An 18,343-nucleotide genomic window follows, 5' to 3' on the forward strand; every position below is an offset into this window, starting at 1 on the left:
AGCGTGGTCATAAACTGATAAAAATCTACACATCTGCCTTAAAAAACAATCCAAAATTAAAAGAATTACTTCAAAATAAAAGCATTATCATCCAGACAGTTTCTTAGAAAATTACATTCATATTTATACGGTGGATTATTTTGATAAAGAAATGTTTAAAAATAAATTCCTCATTGGTAATTGCTTGGTTGTCATTCATAAACAGTGTGTTCACAGGAAACCGGGGCCTGCACCAAGCATTTGTCACTTCCTACTCAGAAGCTGTGATCTATTAAAAACAAACTTGACAGGAAAACGTGTGCACCTGAAAAAACCCTCACACCTGCGGTTGTGCGTTTTGCAGAGAGGGGAAATGCTGCTGTCAGGTTGCAGAAGCCGAACAGAAGGGGAGTCATTACACCGGCAATGATTAACTTCTTACTATCACACATTGCTCTGCACCAATTAATCATAATCATAAAAGAAAAACAAAACAAAAAAACTGTTACTCTTACTAATCCGTCATTATTTTTTTAATTGCAACCAATATAAAACCAATACATCCTGATTGAAATTGACACGAATGCTTCGCTGTGCTTTGGGCAGAGAGCCGGACCACCGACGCAGAAGCATCAAGGGGGACATGCAGCATGCAGCTTTACCCGTTTTACCCTCGTGTCGTCCTCTCGATGAGGGCTAATCACGATGCGGGTGGGGGGGGGGGGGGGAATAAACACTTTTAAAACAAACCAAATAAACCACGTTGCATATTCGAATGACACCCCGGGGGTGGTGTGTATATACAGCACGGCTGATTGTCGCGACCATTTCTGGAAGCAATCACTGTGATTTCTTAAAAACATGTTCATGTTGCAGTGAGACCCATCATGTGTAATTTGTCTATAATGGATGCCTTGGAACTGCTAAAATCGGAATTGTTAAGAAGACTGAGGAGGGAGCGAAGTGTTCGCCAGCCGCTCACCTCGGAGAACATTTGATCAACATTGGTGTTTATTGTTGGATGTGTAAAGTGCTGCACGTGAGGCGGATCCACCTGCGCACATCTCCAAGATGATTTGGACTTTATGAAAATGAAATTATACACTGTCAGGTTTTATAAACATGAACCCTACCGGTTAGGAGGAAAAAAATGATGGTTCTTGGGACTGTGTCTGTAAATGAAGGGATTCCAGATTTCTTCAAATTGCTCTCATGGAAAAAAAGAAAAAAACAGTATTCTAAGGTCAAAAAAGCAAAATAGAGATGATACAAGACAACGTGTGCTCATTCTGTCTCTCCGACAAAAGCATTTAGCGAGGGGACAGAACTGTTTGTAGCTTTACCTGTGATACAACGAGCCCTGGAAAACGACAGTATATGAGAACCCCCCCACACACACACACACAATATGTTCTTGATCCTTGAAAAACATCTTTTATCTTTCCAATGTATCGTTATTAACTCTATATTTAGAAGAAAAAAAAATTTCTCCTGAATATCGTGATTCAATCTTCCAATTCACGTTGTTTCCACTCGTTAGCAGGCAGTACCAACAGACCTAAACATAACACATCATTCCTATTTGTTGCTTTTATTCATTTTCATCCTCATTGGTCCAGTAACGAAAATCATACATCTTGGCTACCTGATGGACTCTGGGTTGTGGCTCTGTGGACCTGAACAGCTGGTAAGAAGCTCTGCAGCCCTGCAGGGAAAAGTCATCTCCAACCCCCCCCCCCCCCCCCACACACACACTTTGATGTTTGCACTGCACACTTCAGATGCAACCTGGAGCTGTGTCTGCTCGCAGGACGCCTCAGATGACTCTGCAAACGCGTCGGGGGGCTCAGCGGGAGTCTGAGCACCCGCAGGGGGCCACTGCGGCCGCGTGACGCCGCGTGAAGCTTTGGAGAGCTGCGACCCCGTGACCTCCTGACCCCCCCCACCTCCCCTTAAAGCCCGCGCCGGGTTCTTCGGAATGTGCACTTGCTAATTCTTCGCTAATATGTTGTTGTCAGGAAGAAAAGAAATCCATTGTGTTCTCACACAGCCAATTTGGTTAAAAGCAACCTGAGGATTTGCTCACTAATCCTGGATAAAGTTATCTTGAATACCAGTGCACCATATGTTCCCGCTAAATGGGTCTTTTTTAACAGGGAAGTATCTCATTAAATTTCGCTTTGTTCTTTTCATTAGCATACCACCTTTCATTTTGTTTCTTATTTCTTCATGCACAGTGGTGATTCTCGCTGTATCCGCCCACTTCTGCGTGGTTTGAATACGCCGCATGGTGCAATGCAGCTGAGCGGCTACCGCTGCTTCCTCCACTTTGGACTTTCTGTTCCCCGAAAGGTCAGAACTGTCAAGCATGTCAGCTAATTGGTCAATGGTGCAACTCTTCAGGTTGGAGCTCATTCATTTTGCTTCATATATTCTCACAATTTCTAATGGGGGGGGTTGGGGTGCAGCCTGTAAGGAGACTCTGGAGCCAGTTGTGCAGTCTAGCATTTGGGGTTATTAACCCAACTCGCTCTGCCTTTTTTACACAAACATGATGGGGGTGCGGAAGAAAAATCGTGTAAAACCGGTGCACTGAATTACTGTCAGTACTTGGAATCAGTATCCGGTCCAAAGGGTCGTTCTTTGTGGTGTGCAGACAGTACCGCTGGGCTTATTGGGCAAGTCACAGCAACAAGAATCCTCAATCGCGGGCCATTAAGGGCCATGACAAGACATTAACCCAAACAGAGGTGTTAATTGGATGACTACCAAGCGCTGGCACGTAGCCAGTGTGACATTCTTGTATCTTCATCGTGCCTTTGTGTGTTCATTCCTCGGGGGGACTAAATTGAATGTGAAGCCTCATTAAAAAAAACAAAAACTGTTGTCTTTTATATTGTTTGTTTTGACAAAGGGAGATTTTGTTTTTTTCTAATTCAATTAAAAAGCGAACTCCAAAACAATGCAACGGCGCCGTCATTGTAAGGTAGAGACCGAAGGTACAAATATGGTCAAGACGTCGGGATAATAAAGCCACGAGCAGTGTGTTTTGTCTTGGTCTCCGTTTTTTGATAACTCCGACTGCGGTGGCCCATCCGAATCTATTTTGTTGTGCCACAGTTTCATATTTAACAGAGAGGCATTTGACACTTCTCAACAGGTGGGCGGGCTGGCTGGCTCCGTCCATATTTCCTTGGCAGCGGTGCGCAGTGATTGGTTCCAGATTGGTCAGAAAGTGAAATTGGATCACAGCTCCTGGCACCAGTCGAATTCGTCGCTTTGCCCTCATTCCCCCCGCGGGATGAGAAGTAGTCGCTTTACGCTGTAAAATAATTGGAAGGAAGAAAAAAGCACAATGTTTCCTTCTGAAATAAAGTGAAATTGTATAAAGTTACATCAAATGAAATTATTAGTTCTATGGGAAACAATGAATCCATCTGCTTGGCCTTCAATTCAATGAATGCCCATGACTGAAAGGTCATCTTTTGGTGAACTGATTTTTAATATTTGGGAGGATGAATTGCTCCTTTAATGACTGACTGATGGCACGTTAACAGCATCCAGTCTGTTAAGCCGAGTATCAATAATTCATATGTTCTTTGTTGGCTTTGTATATTGTTGGGTTGAGATACAATTTAGAACACCAAATATACCGAGGGGAGCCGATGCTTTTTGGAGGGCAGATTTCGGGGGGGGGGGGAGTCTCCTTCGGCGGTCTACACAACTCAGCAATTCATGTTATTCGTGAACTTCACACAAAGATGTGTTGGCGTCTCTTTCATCCCTTTTGTATCAAGTCATCATTTCACCTTGCTCTCTATTCAGGAACTCCATTGTTTGGGTCTTGACCATGAGCTCCAATAAACTGCATCATTCCAAGCGGCAGGACGGTGGCATTGTGTTTTATATTATCTAAAATTATTATAAATATAGATACATTCCACTCCTCCAGTTTTCAAAGAAAGGGAAAACTGGAATTTCCTCCCCGGTCGTGCACATTTAGCGACTCTCTTCCCCTCTCACGCTGAAGACTGTTCAGATCTTTTCCAGAGCCTTGAGGTCAAACGGAGCAGAACCATGAAATTCTGTGAAATTATCATCAAATTTTCAAATGCATATTACATGCTCCAGACCCAAATTATCCTCCCACGCCATTTCAAGGCTGATTGGGACAGAGCGGATGATGGGCCACCAAATGTTATGACGAGAGAATTCCCACTATATCCAATATACACACGGGCTGCGATCAATGTGATGGCGATACGATACGGTGGGATAGTGTATATAGTCACTGCCAATGGGGAGTTTAATGGAAAGGGTTGGGCTACAAAGCAGGTATGGGGACATCCCAGTTGGGGGGAGGAAGGATTCCTAATGGAATTCTAAGACATTAGAAGAGTAGAATTCTGGGATTACCGCCTGCCTGCTTAATTCCTAATCCTCCAAAAAGGTACAGATTGTGTTTGGGCGTCCAGCCCAGCATAAAACACATTAAAGACCCTCCTTAAGAGGGCAATAGGATCACATACGAGTTTCTTTTTGGCAGGTTTTATCTCCTGTGTGGCTTTCCTGGTGCCATTCAATACGAAAGGATGAGGAGCAGTGGTGATGGCGGATGATGATGCGGGTAAACAGAGCGCAGGGAGGGTTCATTTCTTCTGCGCAAGTGCTTTACATGCCTGCACCTTTTTTTTGTTTTGTTGCAAAGATGCACGTGTTTCCCAGTCGTCCCCGTTGCTCCCACGGCTCCCCCCGGAGAAACGGGTCCATTGGTGGGCGGAGCTCTACACACTACACGCAGAGGAGCCCCGGGAGCATCGCTGGAGGGAGGCCCCCGCGGATAATTACAAACCATTCAGCAAACACAACTCTGACGGCACACGGAAACACACCCCCCCCCCCCCCCCGACTGTGAGCCAGGAGACAAACATGGCTCTGAACCAGAGAACGCGGCATGGGGCTACCTGATGGTACAACACGGAAACAAAGTCGGAAACGTGAAGATCTGACACCCTGAGGAGGTGGGGTGGGGGGGGGGGGTGGGGGGTAAAAAAAAAAAAAGCGGCCTAGGCTGGTAATGAAGTGTTTGAACAATCTGCCATGTTTTTCAAGCTCATAATAATCACCTTGGTGATCATCAGCATCACCACCACCAATTATGGAATCCCATCTCCTGGATTTATGTCTAATTACCCTCATTAGTAAATGTCACCTCTATGGGTGTGCAGCTCAGGCCTCACCGGCGTGCTCGCTCGGACCGTGAGTTGGCGAGTTGTCCGACAGCTTGCCGCCCGCCATCGGGCTAACTGAAAAAGAATCGGGTGTATCAGTGACCTCAATCATATCTCCACACCCGCGGCTAACCTCGGGGCTAAGTTGGGGAATTAGCAGAGGAGCCGGGGAGACATGCGGCACTGTATTTGACTTTGCACTTCAGAGGTGTGAAGCGCTTCGCCCCCCCTCCCCCCCCCTCTGGAGACTCTTGAGAGGGAAGCATCATTATACATTGATGAGTTCTCCCTCAGTCTGCACAAGCCTCTGTTTGTGGCCCCAATTGATTTCTTTTTCTTTCTTACTGAATTATTTTGATGAGAGTATAGGGAACGCCGCGTTGATTACACATACTGTTATTCGGGCGCGTGTTTTGCTGTGCACTAGTTGCTTGTGCAGGTTGCATCTCTCCATTGTGCACATCCTGTAGCTTCTCACTAGATCCAAACAGCTGTTCGTTTCCTACACTCCCCAGACCGCATTAACAAAACCAACTCAGCGGATTCCACACTATTCTCTCTCCTGTCCTTTTCCTTTTTGTTTTGCATCTTTTCATTTCGTTCTGCTACATTCTTTCTTTTTTTTACTTTTGCCACTCGGCTCGGTATTTTGGGAAAGGAACTTCACTCCTTTTGGTTCTCTGCAGTTCTGTGCTGCTACCAATCCGTGCATGAAAAATTAACAGAAAACACAGCCAAGGGGAAAAAAACATAACATCGAACCAAGAGCAGAGCTTGAGCAGAGGGTCCCCCCCCCCCCCACACATGCTATTTTAGATATATAAATATAAAATACAGACCAAACAACAATGCCAATAAAAGGCTGTATTGTCTGGGCTAATTGTAGAGATAAACAGCTCTTCCTGGGAGACGTCTCCTTGTTTTCTCTGCATGTCTTTGGCTGATCGGGTTTCAGTGACATTCAAAAGTGGAGCCAGAACTGAGCACACACACACACACACACACACACACACACACACACACACACAGTCAGACAAACACACAATAACCAGCTAGTGTTAACAAGCTTTTACCTTCAACGGTTTGCCCTCATTTGTATTTTAGAGTCCACCTTTATGCCCTCTCCCTTTTGTGTAAAAGTCATGGCTCATTCATTGTGAAGGAAAATGCTGTATTGTCACAATAATTGTGAAAAGCCTGGAAGGAGCAAGACTAAATTCAATGCCCCTGCAGTTTGTCAGCAAATGTGCAACGTTTGCACATTTCTCTTTTTTATCCAAAGCGAACTGCGGCCCCGGGGCATCAAGACATTTGGTGCAAACCGCCGTTTGTTCCAATGGCCATTTTTTATTTGTATTATTCATAGTCTATTTATCATGCTTTATGGACGGTGTTGCACTTGGCTCCAATAAATATTCAGTTGACAGTGTGACAGGGTTGTTCACTTAAGTTGCCACTTATGCAGCCCCGTTCATTCCTGATTAAACAAACTGCTGAGTTCATGATATTGTCCCGAAGGTTTAAAAAAAAGACGCAAATTAGTGTCCCTTGTTGGAATTCATGAAATCTTTATCCAACCAAAGAAAGACCACTGTGCGGCATGTCAGCAGGAGGAGCAAAGTGTAAAGAAGAATTGATTTCTGAAGAAACCTAATGATTCAATTGCTGTGGTCCTGGAGTTTAAATATTGGAGCTGTTATGTAAACCCTGCTGAGCTATTCAAGTACCCCACAGAAACCCTTTATAATAGGCAACGTACAGTGAGAGCGTTTCCTCTCAGGAGTTCCTGTACTTCTGAGACGCAGACCTCTAAAATCCTAATGCAGCCCAGTGCACTTTCTTCCATATATATGCCTCATTATATCCAGGCACGTGCTATACTGCGCTGAGCCGTTCTCAGATGCACCCATACGTTTGGGAGGTTTATGCAGTCAGTACATTATACAATTGGATACATAAGATTATTATTCTGTCTATCATCTTTTTTGTTTCTTTGGGTCCCTCTGCTTCAAACTCCCAAACAAGCAACCGCGGGCCACTTTTAAAGGGCTGTCCCTTAAATTAGCAGTGGCGGATGATGTCACAGCCAATCATTAAAGCTTTGAGACAATCACTCTAGCAGGTCTGCGAGAATAATAGCGTTCACACTACTTCCAGCAGATCTTTTCACATGTTTCTTTTTTCTTTTCTTTTTCCGCGTGAGAATTTCATCAGCAATCCTGCTTTCCGGGATTGGGTTCCGTCAACCCATTAGACAGCGTGTAGTGCGCACGTTCTGAATGGCGTTTGGGGTTGCAGGAGAATAGGAGTGTCCGCGGTGTGGTTGGAGGGAAGCAGCGGGCGGGGCGAGGCAGCGCCACAGCAGTCGGCAGCAGGGCGACGCAGCGAAGGAACGTTGCCTCGGAGCGCGGGCTGCGTGCGTAACGGAGGGACGCGCTGATTGACAGTCGGGAGGCACGGAGCGCCCCGCACGGCACACGAGAGAGGAGCACGCTAATCGTTTTCCCCCTGTGCACACGGCTTGTCAGAGGCATCTCTCTGTGAAATAGCAGCCCGATCAGCCCGGTCGCAAATTACGAAAGGCTCCACCCGGGCGCGGTATTTGAAGACTTGTGCTAACTGGAAAAGGTCCGCGCTGACCTGGCGTCTCCAAGTGCCAAGGAAACGGGAGTGGATGGACAGAACGGTTACACGGCACTTTCCAAGCTGAGTCGAAGAAGATTTCCCGGGTTTCTTTTTTTCTGGAGTAAAAGGAGTGCGACTTGCCTTCGGGATCATTTTGTGGATCTTTTATTATTATTTTTTTTTTTGAACTAACAACATTGTGACGCGTTTGTCAGTCAAGTTGCAAGCCCTGGATCCCGCGAACACCCACCAATCTTTTTTTAAAATTGGAATAACAAGATAATCGTGAGGTGGGAGGAGGAGGGGGGTTTTGGTGCGTAATTTGTGCGGTGTTTGCGGTCGCTGCTCCCGCAGAAGTAGTTGCGCCTCATTTCCCTCTCCACGCGATATAGCGCATCCCCGTCGCCGACCCATGGAGTAGGCTAAAACACAAAATAAAGACCTCAAAAGCGGCGAGGGGAGGAGGGGGGGGGGGGGGTCATTCTCTGTCGATCGGATGGGCAGATTCTCCGTAGTGTGGTAAACTGACCAATGGGGAATCATGAACAGCTCTTCTGAACTCGAAGACGGCACTCGGCATAAAAACCAGGTACGTTCACTCAGCAGTTTGCGCCGTGGCTTCGCGAGGAGTGGCGCACCCGCTTGGTGCAGTGTCTCCACGCCGAGTTCGGGGAACGTGTGTTTGCCCCGTGGAAAGAGGAGCTGCACGCCAGCTTTCTCCCCGACTCCCGGAGGTGGGGGGTGGGGGGAGCACTGGGCACTGGCACTGGTACTTCTGTTCCTGTCGTAATGTCTGAAACCCAGCCGCGCACCACGCAAATCCCCGCGGCTGCTTGTGTTTGGCGTGACACGACGCTCCTGGGTGTTATCCTGCTAATTGGTGCGCTAATTGACGAAGTGGATGATGCGGACACCGCGGCAGGTGATTTTTTTTTTTTTTTTAAGTGGGAACAGGCGGATCGTGGTTTGCGCATTTCAGTGTGCCTTCACTAAATATTCTTATGTCGTCTCTCCCATAAGATGCCTGGGCTTGTGCTTGAGCCAATTGTCCATAAATCCCATTAGTGTCTATTTTGAGTGTTAAAATGTGGCGCACAGACTTCCTCCGCTAGACCTGAAACAGGTGCGGTCGTGTGTTGCGTTGCAGCCAGCCCATCGCTCACTTTGGGGAATAGTCCATGTTCCACAAGGTCAGTAGAGGGCTGTTGATGGTCCATCGGGGAGAGGTACCCTCGAATCCCTGGAAGCACAGAATAATTTACCCTTCCTATATCCTCTTTCCTACTCGCAATGGTAGGATTAGTTATTATGTGGCATTACAGAAAAAGGGGGGGAAAACACTTCCTTTGGTGCCAGTGCAAAAATGTTTGACACAGACGAGAATAAGGGGTGGTGCGTGTTTTGGTATGAAAAGTACCTTGAGAGTTAAAAAGAAAAGAAGACAAATGGGCAACGTGGTTTGTCACCCCTTCCGGCAGTAGCTCACTCCAACAACAATTGTCTTTTCTCTCAGTTGTTCCGTGGCTTCAAACCAATCATAGGGAATGCGGATTTGTGTCCTTCAGAAGCCAGGTTCCGAAAGGAATTGTCTTGTAAGCTCGCCAGCTGCCCGGGACGATACGTTGCTTCCCGTCATGTCCTTCGGTAGACTGTGCAGATCCGTCGGGAGTCCTTCACACGGTGGGCCTGTGTCTGATGTCCCCGTTAGTACCCTGTGTTTGCACAGGCTGCGGTTAATGTTTTGTATATTACAGTTGGCTGATGTAACCTTTTATGATCTCTGGGGGCCCTGATCAATAGCTAAGTGGCTATGACCAACAATTCGCTGCCTATGCTTGCTTTATTTTAACTTAAAGGTCACGCGAATATGCTCGCAAAACACACAGCAGGCCTTTAATTTAATCACTGCCTGTCTCATAATACCCACATATTAGTCTCACATCAGTAAACTTTGCAGAAGAAAATATCTACGCTGGGAAAAAATGAAACCTGATGGGATTTTAACCTAATAAGTGCCGTTCTCGAGGAAGAAAAAAAAAAAGAAGAAGAAGAAGAAGAAGAAAATGACTAAACGGCATGCTAATATGCTCTGTGGTAAGCCAAGAGAGATGAAAATGGAAATCATGCCCCCCCCCCAATCCCAACACACGTTCCGGATCAGTCGGCATCAGGGAGTGTTGGATGAGAGGTGGTGGGAAATGAGGCTGGCTGGTGCCGGTGGTATCTGTCCCCCTCCCTCCTCCATCTATCGGTCTCCATCTTCGGCACTTGTTATTTTGCTATCAGGCGCAGGACCCACATAAATACTCCTCCTCTCTAGCGGGGAGAAGCGAGACCTTCCTTCATCTGCTGTCATTTCAGACCCAGTGGGGGAGGGGGAGGGAGGGGGGGGGGGGATCACGCAGAGATCTCTAGTGGTCTCTGTTTGTTTTCATATCGCTGCACATGGCCGAGGATTAGCGCGGTTGCTCTGCATGTTTGATTTGTTGCTGTAGGTGTGCTGTCACCCGTGGCCTTTTAAAACAGATGGAGGCCAGTTAGAGTAAAATGGAGATTAGAGTGCTGCTTAACATTAGCCTTGGAATCTAATTCAACGGATAATAAGCAACAGTGACTGAGGCGAAATGGTCCGAAAATGCTTTTGAAAGAAGAGACCTGAAAGGAGCAAAATGTCTACCATGTCCTACAGTATAGTTGGTGGATGCACCACAAATATAAGGTTTTTTTTTTTTTAATGAAACACAAATAGAGCTAAATCAAAGTTGCTGCTTTCCAGTATTGCCAAATGAATTCAGTGCACACACACACACACACATCTTTAAGGTATAGGCTTCAAATAAGCCCAAAGGGGAAGCCTAGTTTGGATTGTAGGCAATCAATAGCACTTAAAAAGCTCCGAACTTTCCAGGGCCCTGAAAGGACTGTTTGTATGAGAGAAGAATACCTTAAAGTACTGCTGTGCCTTTTCTAGCTCACGTATTGAGATGCACACACGTACAAGAACACCCACTGCTCTAAAGAGGTCTATATTTTACACAGGATGTGTTGGGGTTTTATAGCCCAAGCTCAGCTTTGGTGCTATGAAAAAAAAAAAAACACACACACAAATGGATCAAACCCACCACATCAATTGGCAAATCACCGAACTGTTAGGGTGTTTATTTATCTTCGACGCATCCGACATGAAGCTGTAAAAAAGGTGGACGGTTTGCCTTGACAGCTCACCCACTGCAGGCCCACATCTATCAAAAACACTCTCAGCCGAGACCCGGTCCAGATCTTATATCAGGCTTGCATGACAGCCATGGCGTGCACACACACACACACACACACACACACACACACACACACACACACACACACACACACACACACACACACACACACACGCGTCTGTAGGGATGTGTCACTAACTCACTTTAATACCCACACGTGGTAACTGTGGCACAGCAGGGCGGAACTGAGAGGGCATGCACATCATGCATGCAATGCACCCTTGCTACGTATCTTGTGCATAGGCCTGAACAATCAATGGAAACTAATTGCACTGAGGATAAGCATCATGCATTTATATTGTTTCTACATTCAATAGATCCACAAACAATAATGTGAGGTGACTTTACAGTGCCAGTGTATCAGTGCTTTAACAGGGGAGACTGCAGCTTTGTACCATATAAAGAGCTCGCTGGACTTGTGGACATCCTTGTTGAAGCTAATGAACCTGCTGAGCTGGCTGCAGGTGTACGAGGCGGTGTGGACTGAAGCAGAGAGTTCCCTGGTTCAGTGGGCCTGTGATTTCCCTGTTGGGGGGGGGGGGGGGGGGGGTTGTCCGTCTATGGCAGCAGTACAACTCTAACAACCTCAGCCTTCTGTCTCGCGCTCCCCTCGAGGAAACACCACCCAGCAAAAGTTCTCAAGCTCCAAAGTACGCCCTCCACCTGTCCCATTTATATCTACAAATCCGGGCACCCAAGTCCCGGGCGAGTTCAGCGTGGGAAATGGGGGGCGTTTGAACTCCTTGCACTGCGCGTGTCCTTGCGCGTGCACGGCGGCGCAGGATATAGAAACAGACCGTGTGTGTGTGTGTGTCTGTCCCGCACTTGTTTGTTCTCGTCCTTGCATCTATCCGTTTTTCACTTTAGGCCGAGGAGGACAAGGGAGGGAGGAAAGGGTAAGTTATTCATTGTATGAAGAAAAAATAAAATGATGCCGATCGGTTTAATCGATTTCAGTATTTCTCTTCATAAAACGCCGCCTTTCTATTGGCATCATGCGTCGAAGCCTCACAGTTGCAATGTGTGGCGGTGCTGTCCTCGCTCACTGATGATTTTCTAATCACCCCTCACTGTTGCTGCAGTATTCGTCCTGTTAGCGTTGGACACATCTGAATGCTGTAGTTGAAGCCCATTGCCGGATTGTGGTATCAAAGCTCAAGTGGCTCGCGGGAGTGTAGGCCTATTGTTAGAATGAAGGGATGAATGTGTGAGAGGAGTGTGTGTGTGTGTGTTGGTGGATCAAAGCGGCCATTACGAGCCGTTACGTAAGTGAAGGGTGTTTTTTTTGTTTTTTTTTGCATTGGCAGAGATTTTGTGCCTTAACGGCGCGGCGTGTTCACAGGTTTGGTTTTCTACTGCAGACAGTTGGAGCCATTTTGGGTAGCGCGTGCACGTGCACTATCCTCCACCCGACCCCTCGCGCTCCTCCTGTGTCTTTTCCCTCATTTTTCTCCCTGCCGACATCTCCCCGCTGACGCAAAAAGACGGTGCATTTAAATATCGGATTTCCGGTGCGGCAAGGCGAGGCAAGAGGAAGGACGGCTTCGACAGTGAACGCAGGAGTCGATAAAATCAGAGGAATAAAGAAGAAGTTGAGAAAAACAAAAAATGTAACCCCCGAGCATGGATGAAGGGACACGGGAGGCTTAGTAAGTATGAATCACAATAGGTCCCCGGATCAGTGTTGAGCGGGCAGCAGGCTAGCTGGGGGCACATGTACCTTTTTTTTGCAAGATGACGCAGACGTATTCCAGCTGCTCAGAATCCCACATGCCGACAACAAAGGCCTGTTATCAGATACACCACACGGCGCTGGTGGAGGGAAGAAGAGTCTTTTTTTTTTACGGGCAGCTTTTGGATCAGTTACAAGGCTCATCACTGAAGGCCAAACCCCCCCCCCTTCCCCCCCCCCCCCCCCCCCCATCCAACAAAGCATCACCCAGGGCTCCGATACAACAGCTGCAATAAACACTGATTGTGACAGTGATTTTGGGTAATTGTGTTGATTTTCACGAAACACACATTCCCCGCGTGTGGCTTTTGCACGCGCGCACGCGCGCGGCGCCCGCATGTCGACGCAGGCGGCGTGTTTCGCACACGGCCGCTTTTGGATTCCTCCTTTTGACTCGCGCCCTTTTTGAAGGGTTCCGAAGAAAGCAGTGCTGAGTAGGAAAACATTAGAAAGGCACCGCAGGGCAAGGTTATATTCTACCTCCCAGAGTAGGTATTGACAGATGTGTCAGCAGGCTGACCCGATGGGCAGGGTTTCACAGCAGAGGAGCTAAAAGTGTGAGAGAGTGTGGCAGAGAGGGGGGGGGGGACGAGGCAGGCAGAGGCATTAGATTTCCATCTGCAGGATTTGGACCCGTGTGTGTGTGTGTGTGTGTGTGTGTGTTGGCCACGGAGGGTCATTAAAGCAGGGAGGAAAAAAAAAACCGCTTCAAAAGGAAAGATAAATGTGTGGATTCACCCCATTATTTTACTCTGGAAGGCCGTAACATCGCCGTTGTGAAATTCATCATTCGCGTCCCCGCTTAAATCATCATCCAAAATGCATCTGAAATCAGCGGCCTGCGAGGCGCGCAGGTGCAGGGGGGGGGGGGGCGGTGAGAGAGAGAGAGAGGCGCAGTGTGTGCACGTGCGACAGGGTTCGTCTCAATGGACAACCAGCCAGGGCCCCCCCCCCCTTCCGCTGACAGACGGCTCCATCTCCATCTCTGCAGTGAGAAGTGTCCAATTTCCTCCTCCCGCCGATCTCCATCGCGGAGTTGATCAGACCCGGAGTCTCGATCTGCGATAAGGAGGCCGTGCTTTTAAGGAATCACGCTTTAAGCTCAGGGGCCTCCCTGTGGGTTTCGGGCAACGTGTATCCGATGGGCAATGCAGACGAAACGGTGAATAATAAAGGGGAATTAATTAGACTTTGACAAAAAATCCGGTGAATTATTCAGGACGAATGGAGGAGTCCAATCGAGCAATCAACAGGGGCGCTGCAGCGTGGGAACCGTCCCCCTGCTTTTACGCGGGGCATCGGGACGCAGATTCCGCCCCTTGATTGAGCCGCGTTTGCTCTCCAACCCTCTCCAGAAAAACCCATTATCGGTTTTCCTATGAGCCAAATGGAGTCATTTCCCGCGGCAAACTGACTTCATATATTTACCTGCTAATGACTTGCTTGAGTTAACGTTGAAACGTAATAGCGTCATTAAGGGGTTCAGGTGCCATCAAGTGTCGCAAGCGTTAATTGACGAGGCGGATGAAGGCTGAGAAGTCCTTGTTGCCCCTATTAAGTCGTTTCCTTGATGCGTGGGAGCAAAAAAAAAAAAGGAATGAAAGAATGAAAGATTAGCTCGTTAACGCCAGGAAAACCTCCAACGCCTGCATCGTTATCACGGATATATGTTCTTTTCTTCGGGGGGGGGCAGGTGCTTCACTTCTGAAAGGCCACACATAAAACGTGTTAATGACATCTGGAAAAAACCAAAATGCAGCAGCAACCGATCATTTCAGTGATTATCAGGCATAACATGCAGTATGTGCTTGTATCGATCCTCATGAGCGTTGATGCTAAGACGCAATATACTGTAGGTGAGGGCTAAATTCATGATTATTACTAAATCAGTTATTACTAGTACCTTAGTAAGCTTTACCATTTGATGATTTTATATACTCACCTAAAGGATTATTAGGAACACCTGTTCAATTTCTCATTAATGCGATTATCTAATCAACCAATCACATGGCAGTTGCTTCAATGCATTTAGGGGTGTGGTCCTGAACACTCTATATATATATATATATATATATATATATATAGGCCACATTGCCCCGACCTTTATTGTTTGCATATCTTCACTATCATTCGTGTTACAGCAGAATACTTCTCACTGATGAATGCAGTTTGTTCACTTAACTGAAGCTGAAAGGTTTTTTTTTTTCGAACCTGTGAGAGATGGAGTGGGAAGAAAAGTGGATGAATGCAGCTGGGAGCCTGAAACGAGCAGCATTTGAAGTAAGGATAGTTTAGAAGGGGCGATGAAAAATTGAACTCTGCCTAAAAAATGTACAGAAGTAGACCGACAGAAAGGGAGCCACAGAGAGTCACAGATGTATTTATTGCAGCGGTCCTATTAAACAGTTATGAAAAACTCATGGCTAAAATATTAACTTTAACTTAACCCACCAACATCCATTATGAATTCATCATCAGAAATTCAATCTGGCAGACTGTGTGCCATTATTCAGATGCTGGGGGAAAGTGGCACATTTAAATAAATGAGGAATTGTAGGACTGCCTTGTCCCTAAAACCTCCATTTCAATTACTCACATGTTAAACCATTCAAACAAACTCGGGAGATGGTTCAATAATGGAAAATAAGACCCTTTTTCTTACCAACACAGCTTATTATCTCATTGAAAAAACAAAAACATTTCGAGCTTTTCGGCCAGTCGGACTCATCAAACTTTGAAAGTGACTCAATCATGAACCATCTGCCTTTTTGTTTTCCATCAGCGGCACAGAGGGAAACCTTATTTTTTTTCCTCTGCACCTTTCGACATGCAGCTCAATGCGGTGTCCCCCCCCCCCCCCCCCCCGCTCCCCCCCGCCCCGCCACGGCAGTAGTAGACGGGCCCGCATTTACAACATTTGGTTTTTCCTTGTTTCCTCTGGTAGAATTCTGCACCTCTCGGCAATACCTGAAGTCTGAATGAGATTGGATATGGAAATGTGCTGCGGACCGCTACTTTCTGCTGATGTTGTGGAACTTGGCAGGACGAGGGGGGGTTTCGGGGGGGGGGGGGGACAGGACACGTTCCTCAGGGAGACAAACACCACGTCCGTGAAACCCGACACGCTCACGGACAAACCCCCTTTAATGCAGGGCACGCTACCGAACCCCAGTGTCTTCAAAGTGTATCGAGATGGGGTATGTTTGACCTCGTCTGTGCGGCCATGTTGCAGCGGCTCTGAGGAACGCCGGGGCGGGCTTTAATGACAACGCGTCGACGCTGCTGCACGCGCTTTGTTTTTTACGGCGAGAGCGATGGCGGCGCGTCGCCGTAATGGCCACTTGTGCATCGCAGTTCAATCTAATACAACCCCCCCCCCACCCCACCCCAAACAGTTTCGATGGTAATCGGGCTCATTATGGCGAGGAACCTTGGTGAGATCTTTTCGGTGGGGATTGATAATAAACTGCGTCTCATTTGTTAAGGTCGCTCGTTGATTGCGACTGAAAATTTGACCAGCATTGGTACCTTGTCACGGACAGTCCTTCACGTGGGGGGAGGGGGGGCTGGGGGGGGTAAACAGAGTCTAGAAGATTAAGTGTAGTGTCTGCATCATTCATCAAAAGGAATGAATAGCCTGAACCGTTCCAGTGTGATTAAACACTTGGTCGGGTCGAACGAGTTCAAGAACATTAAAGGATATCAGATTAGATTTGAGGAAGTCTAGAACAAAAGTTTCATTACATCTCGGCTCATCCGTCAGCCTGAATGAAGTTTCACCCTCAGTCAGTGGGAATATTATTGAATCGTGGAATGCCATGTCAATAGGAGCTCCTACTCAGTATTCACTCACGCTGCGACTGACAGTCATTATCTTTCCTCCATCTGTGCCTCCTCGTGTTTTTGGAATATTCCCCAGTTATGTGAAACCTTGTGCATCCACAACTAAAAAAAACAACAGTTAGAATATAGCGTAAAGATGAACACCCCCCCCCCCCACCCCCTCTCTATCCTCCTTCACCTCCACTTTACATCAGAGATCTCAAGTTGAAATGTTCTGGCTGCGGTGATGTTGGTGTAATCACATACTCAGTTAGTCTGGTATTGTAAAAAGCACTTCTACTGTGGAGCCTGTCACCAGAGCACAGCCTCGGCCATTTGTCTGCCACCTTTAGTCAAATTCTCCCTTAAAGATGCAATGACTAATACATGAAGATCGCAAGAGATGTTGGGGGGGCGAGGGGGGGGGGCCGACCTACGGAGAGTGTGAGAATTTATTTTGAAAACGTGATGTCCGGAGATTTTGGAGTGCTCGGAGAGACTTGAAGTGAAAAGTTTCAAACTGAGGCCGAGCCAGATGGGCTTGTTTTCTCTGCCCCCCCCCTCCCTCCCCCCAACATTTACGACCAGACAGAAACGCTAATTAATCGCCTTTGACCGTTTCTTAGCCCGTGCAGTGTTAAACGCGCCTCTCGCCTCTCGCACTCGGGCGAGCGGCGTCGCGGCCTCCCGTCAATGTGTGAACATCAGAAATCAATCAGACTCACGGCCCCTCAGCTCACATTGATTTGTGGCAAATGTGTTGAAGATGAAGAGAGAAACCTCTTTAGCACTTCGGGGGGGGGGGGGGGGGGGGCAGGCCGGTCCAGGCGAGAGGAGGTGAGGGTCGGGGAGAGGAGGGGGTCGCTGGTCCGGCGACCTTTTGTTTTGATTGGCTTGACGCCGCTCACCTCGGGGTCGCCGCGGCGGTCAGGCCGAGCGGAGGAAAGCCATGATTTTGGGGGGGTTGTTTCATTTTTTTTGCAGTGTGCTTGTGATCTTCCGGTATGTGGAGCGTGGCGGCTGCTCTCAGCCCTGCAGCGGGAGGGGTCACGGGGTCACCCAGGCGGTTAGGGAGTCTGCTTTTCTCTGTAATAAAGTATTACTGTGTTAAAGTGTTAATTTGTACCTTTTTTGAAATTTGTTATTGAGTCCCTTTCAATCGGGGGGGGGGGGGGGGATTTTTTAAACTCACAGTGGATTATCTCAATTACGACTTGGAGCACTTCATGCAGCTCAGATGGGATATCGGGAGGGATGCTGGGACGGTACATTTTGTTTTTCTGTTTTATTCATCTCATGAGTGAAAGGCTTTGTTTATCCATTTTGGAGAAGGAGATGACTGTCGGAGGGGTTGGGGGGGTCGGAGCAAATGAGAGCTCAACGGTGGCTTGGCGTATTTATATCATTGGCATACACCAAGAATCACTGGAGGGGGGGAGGGGGGGGGGGTGATGGAGACGAGGTTTGAAGTGGATTACTGAGATAGCACCGCGCCACGGAGAGAATGAAATCTTATTTACATTAAGCTTTTATGAAATACACAAGCAATAAAAACGTATGTTTCCCCAGTGCAGTAGCCCCCACCCCTCCCCCCCCCTCTCCCTCTCTCTCAGCGGGGGCTGCGAGGCTCATTGAGAGGGTTAAAGAGGAGATTAAAGTGATAATGTACGTCTCTAATC

General features: G+C 47.5%; 1 protein-coding gene across 2 annotated transcripts in view; it reads left to right on the forward strand.

Annotated features, from left to right (window-relative positions):
• Positions 1-7,488: 7,488 nt before the first annotated feature.
• The window catches only part of fibcd1b (fibrinogen C domain containing 1b), a 67,040-nt gene continuing 56,185 nt past the window's right edge, over positions 7,489-18,343 (forward strand). For both annotated transcript variants that reach the window (XM_037484723.2, XM_037484724.2), the window contains exon 1: positions 7,489-8,424. In XM_037484723.2, coding sequence (XP_037340620.1) covers positions 8,377-8,424 — 48 coding nt within the window. In that variant the 5' untranslated portion in view covers positions 7,489-8,376. The remainder of the gene's footprint in view (positions 8,425-18,343) is intronic.

The sequence above is a fragment of the Pungitius pungitius genome, chromosome 18 (assembly GCF_949316345.1).
Source record: "Pungitius pungitius chromosome 18, fPunPun2.1, whole genome shotgun sequence".
Lineage (NCBI taxonomy): Eukaryota > Metazoa > Chordata > Actinopteri > Perciformes > Gasterosteidae > Pungitius > Pungitius pungitius.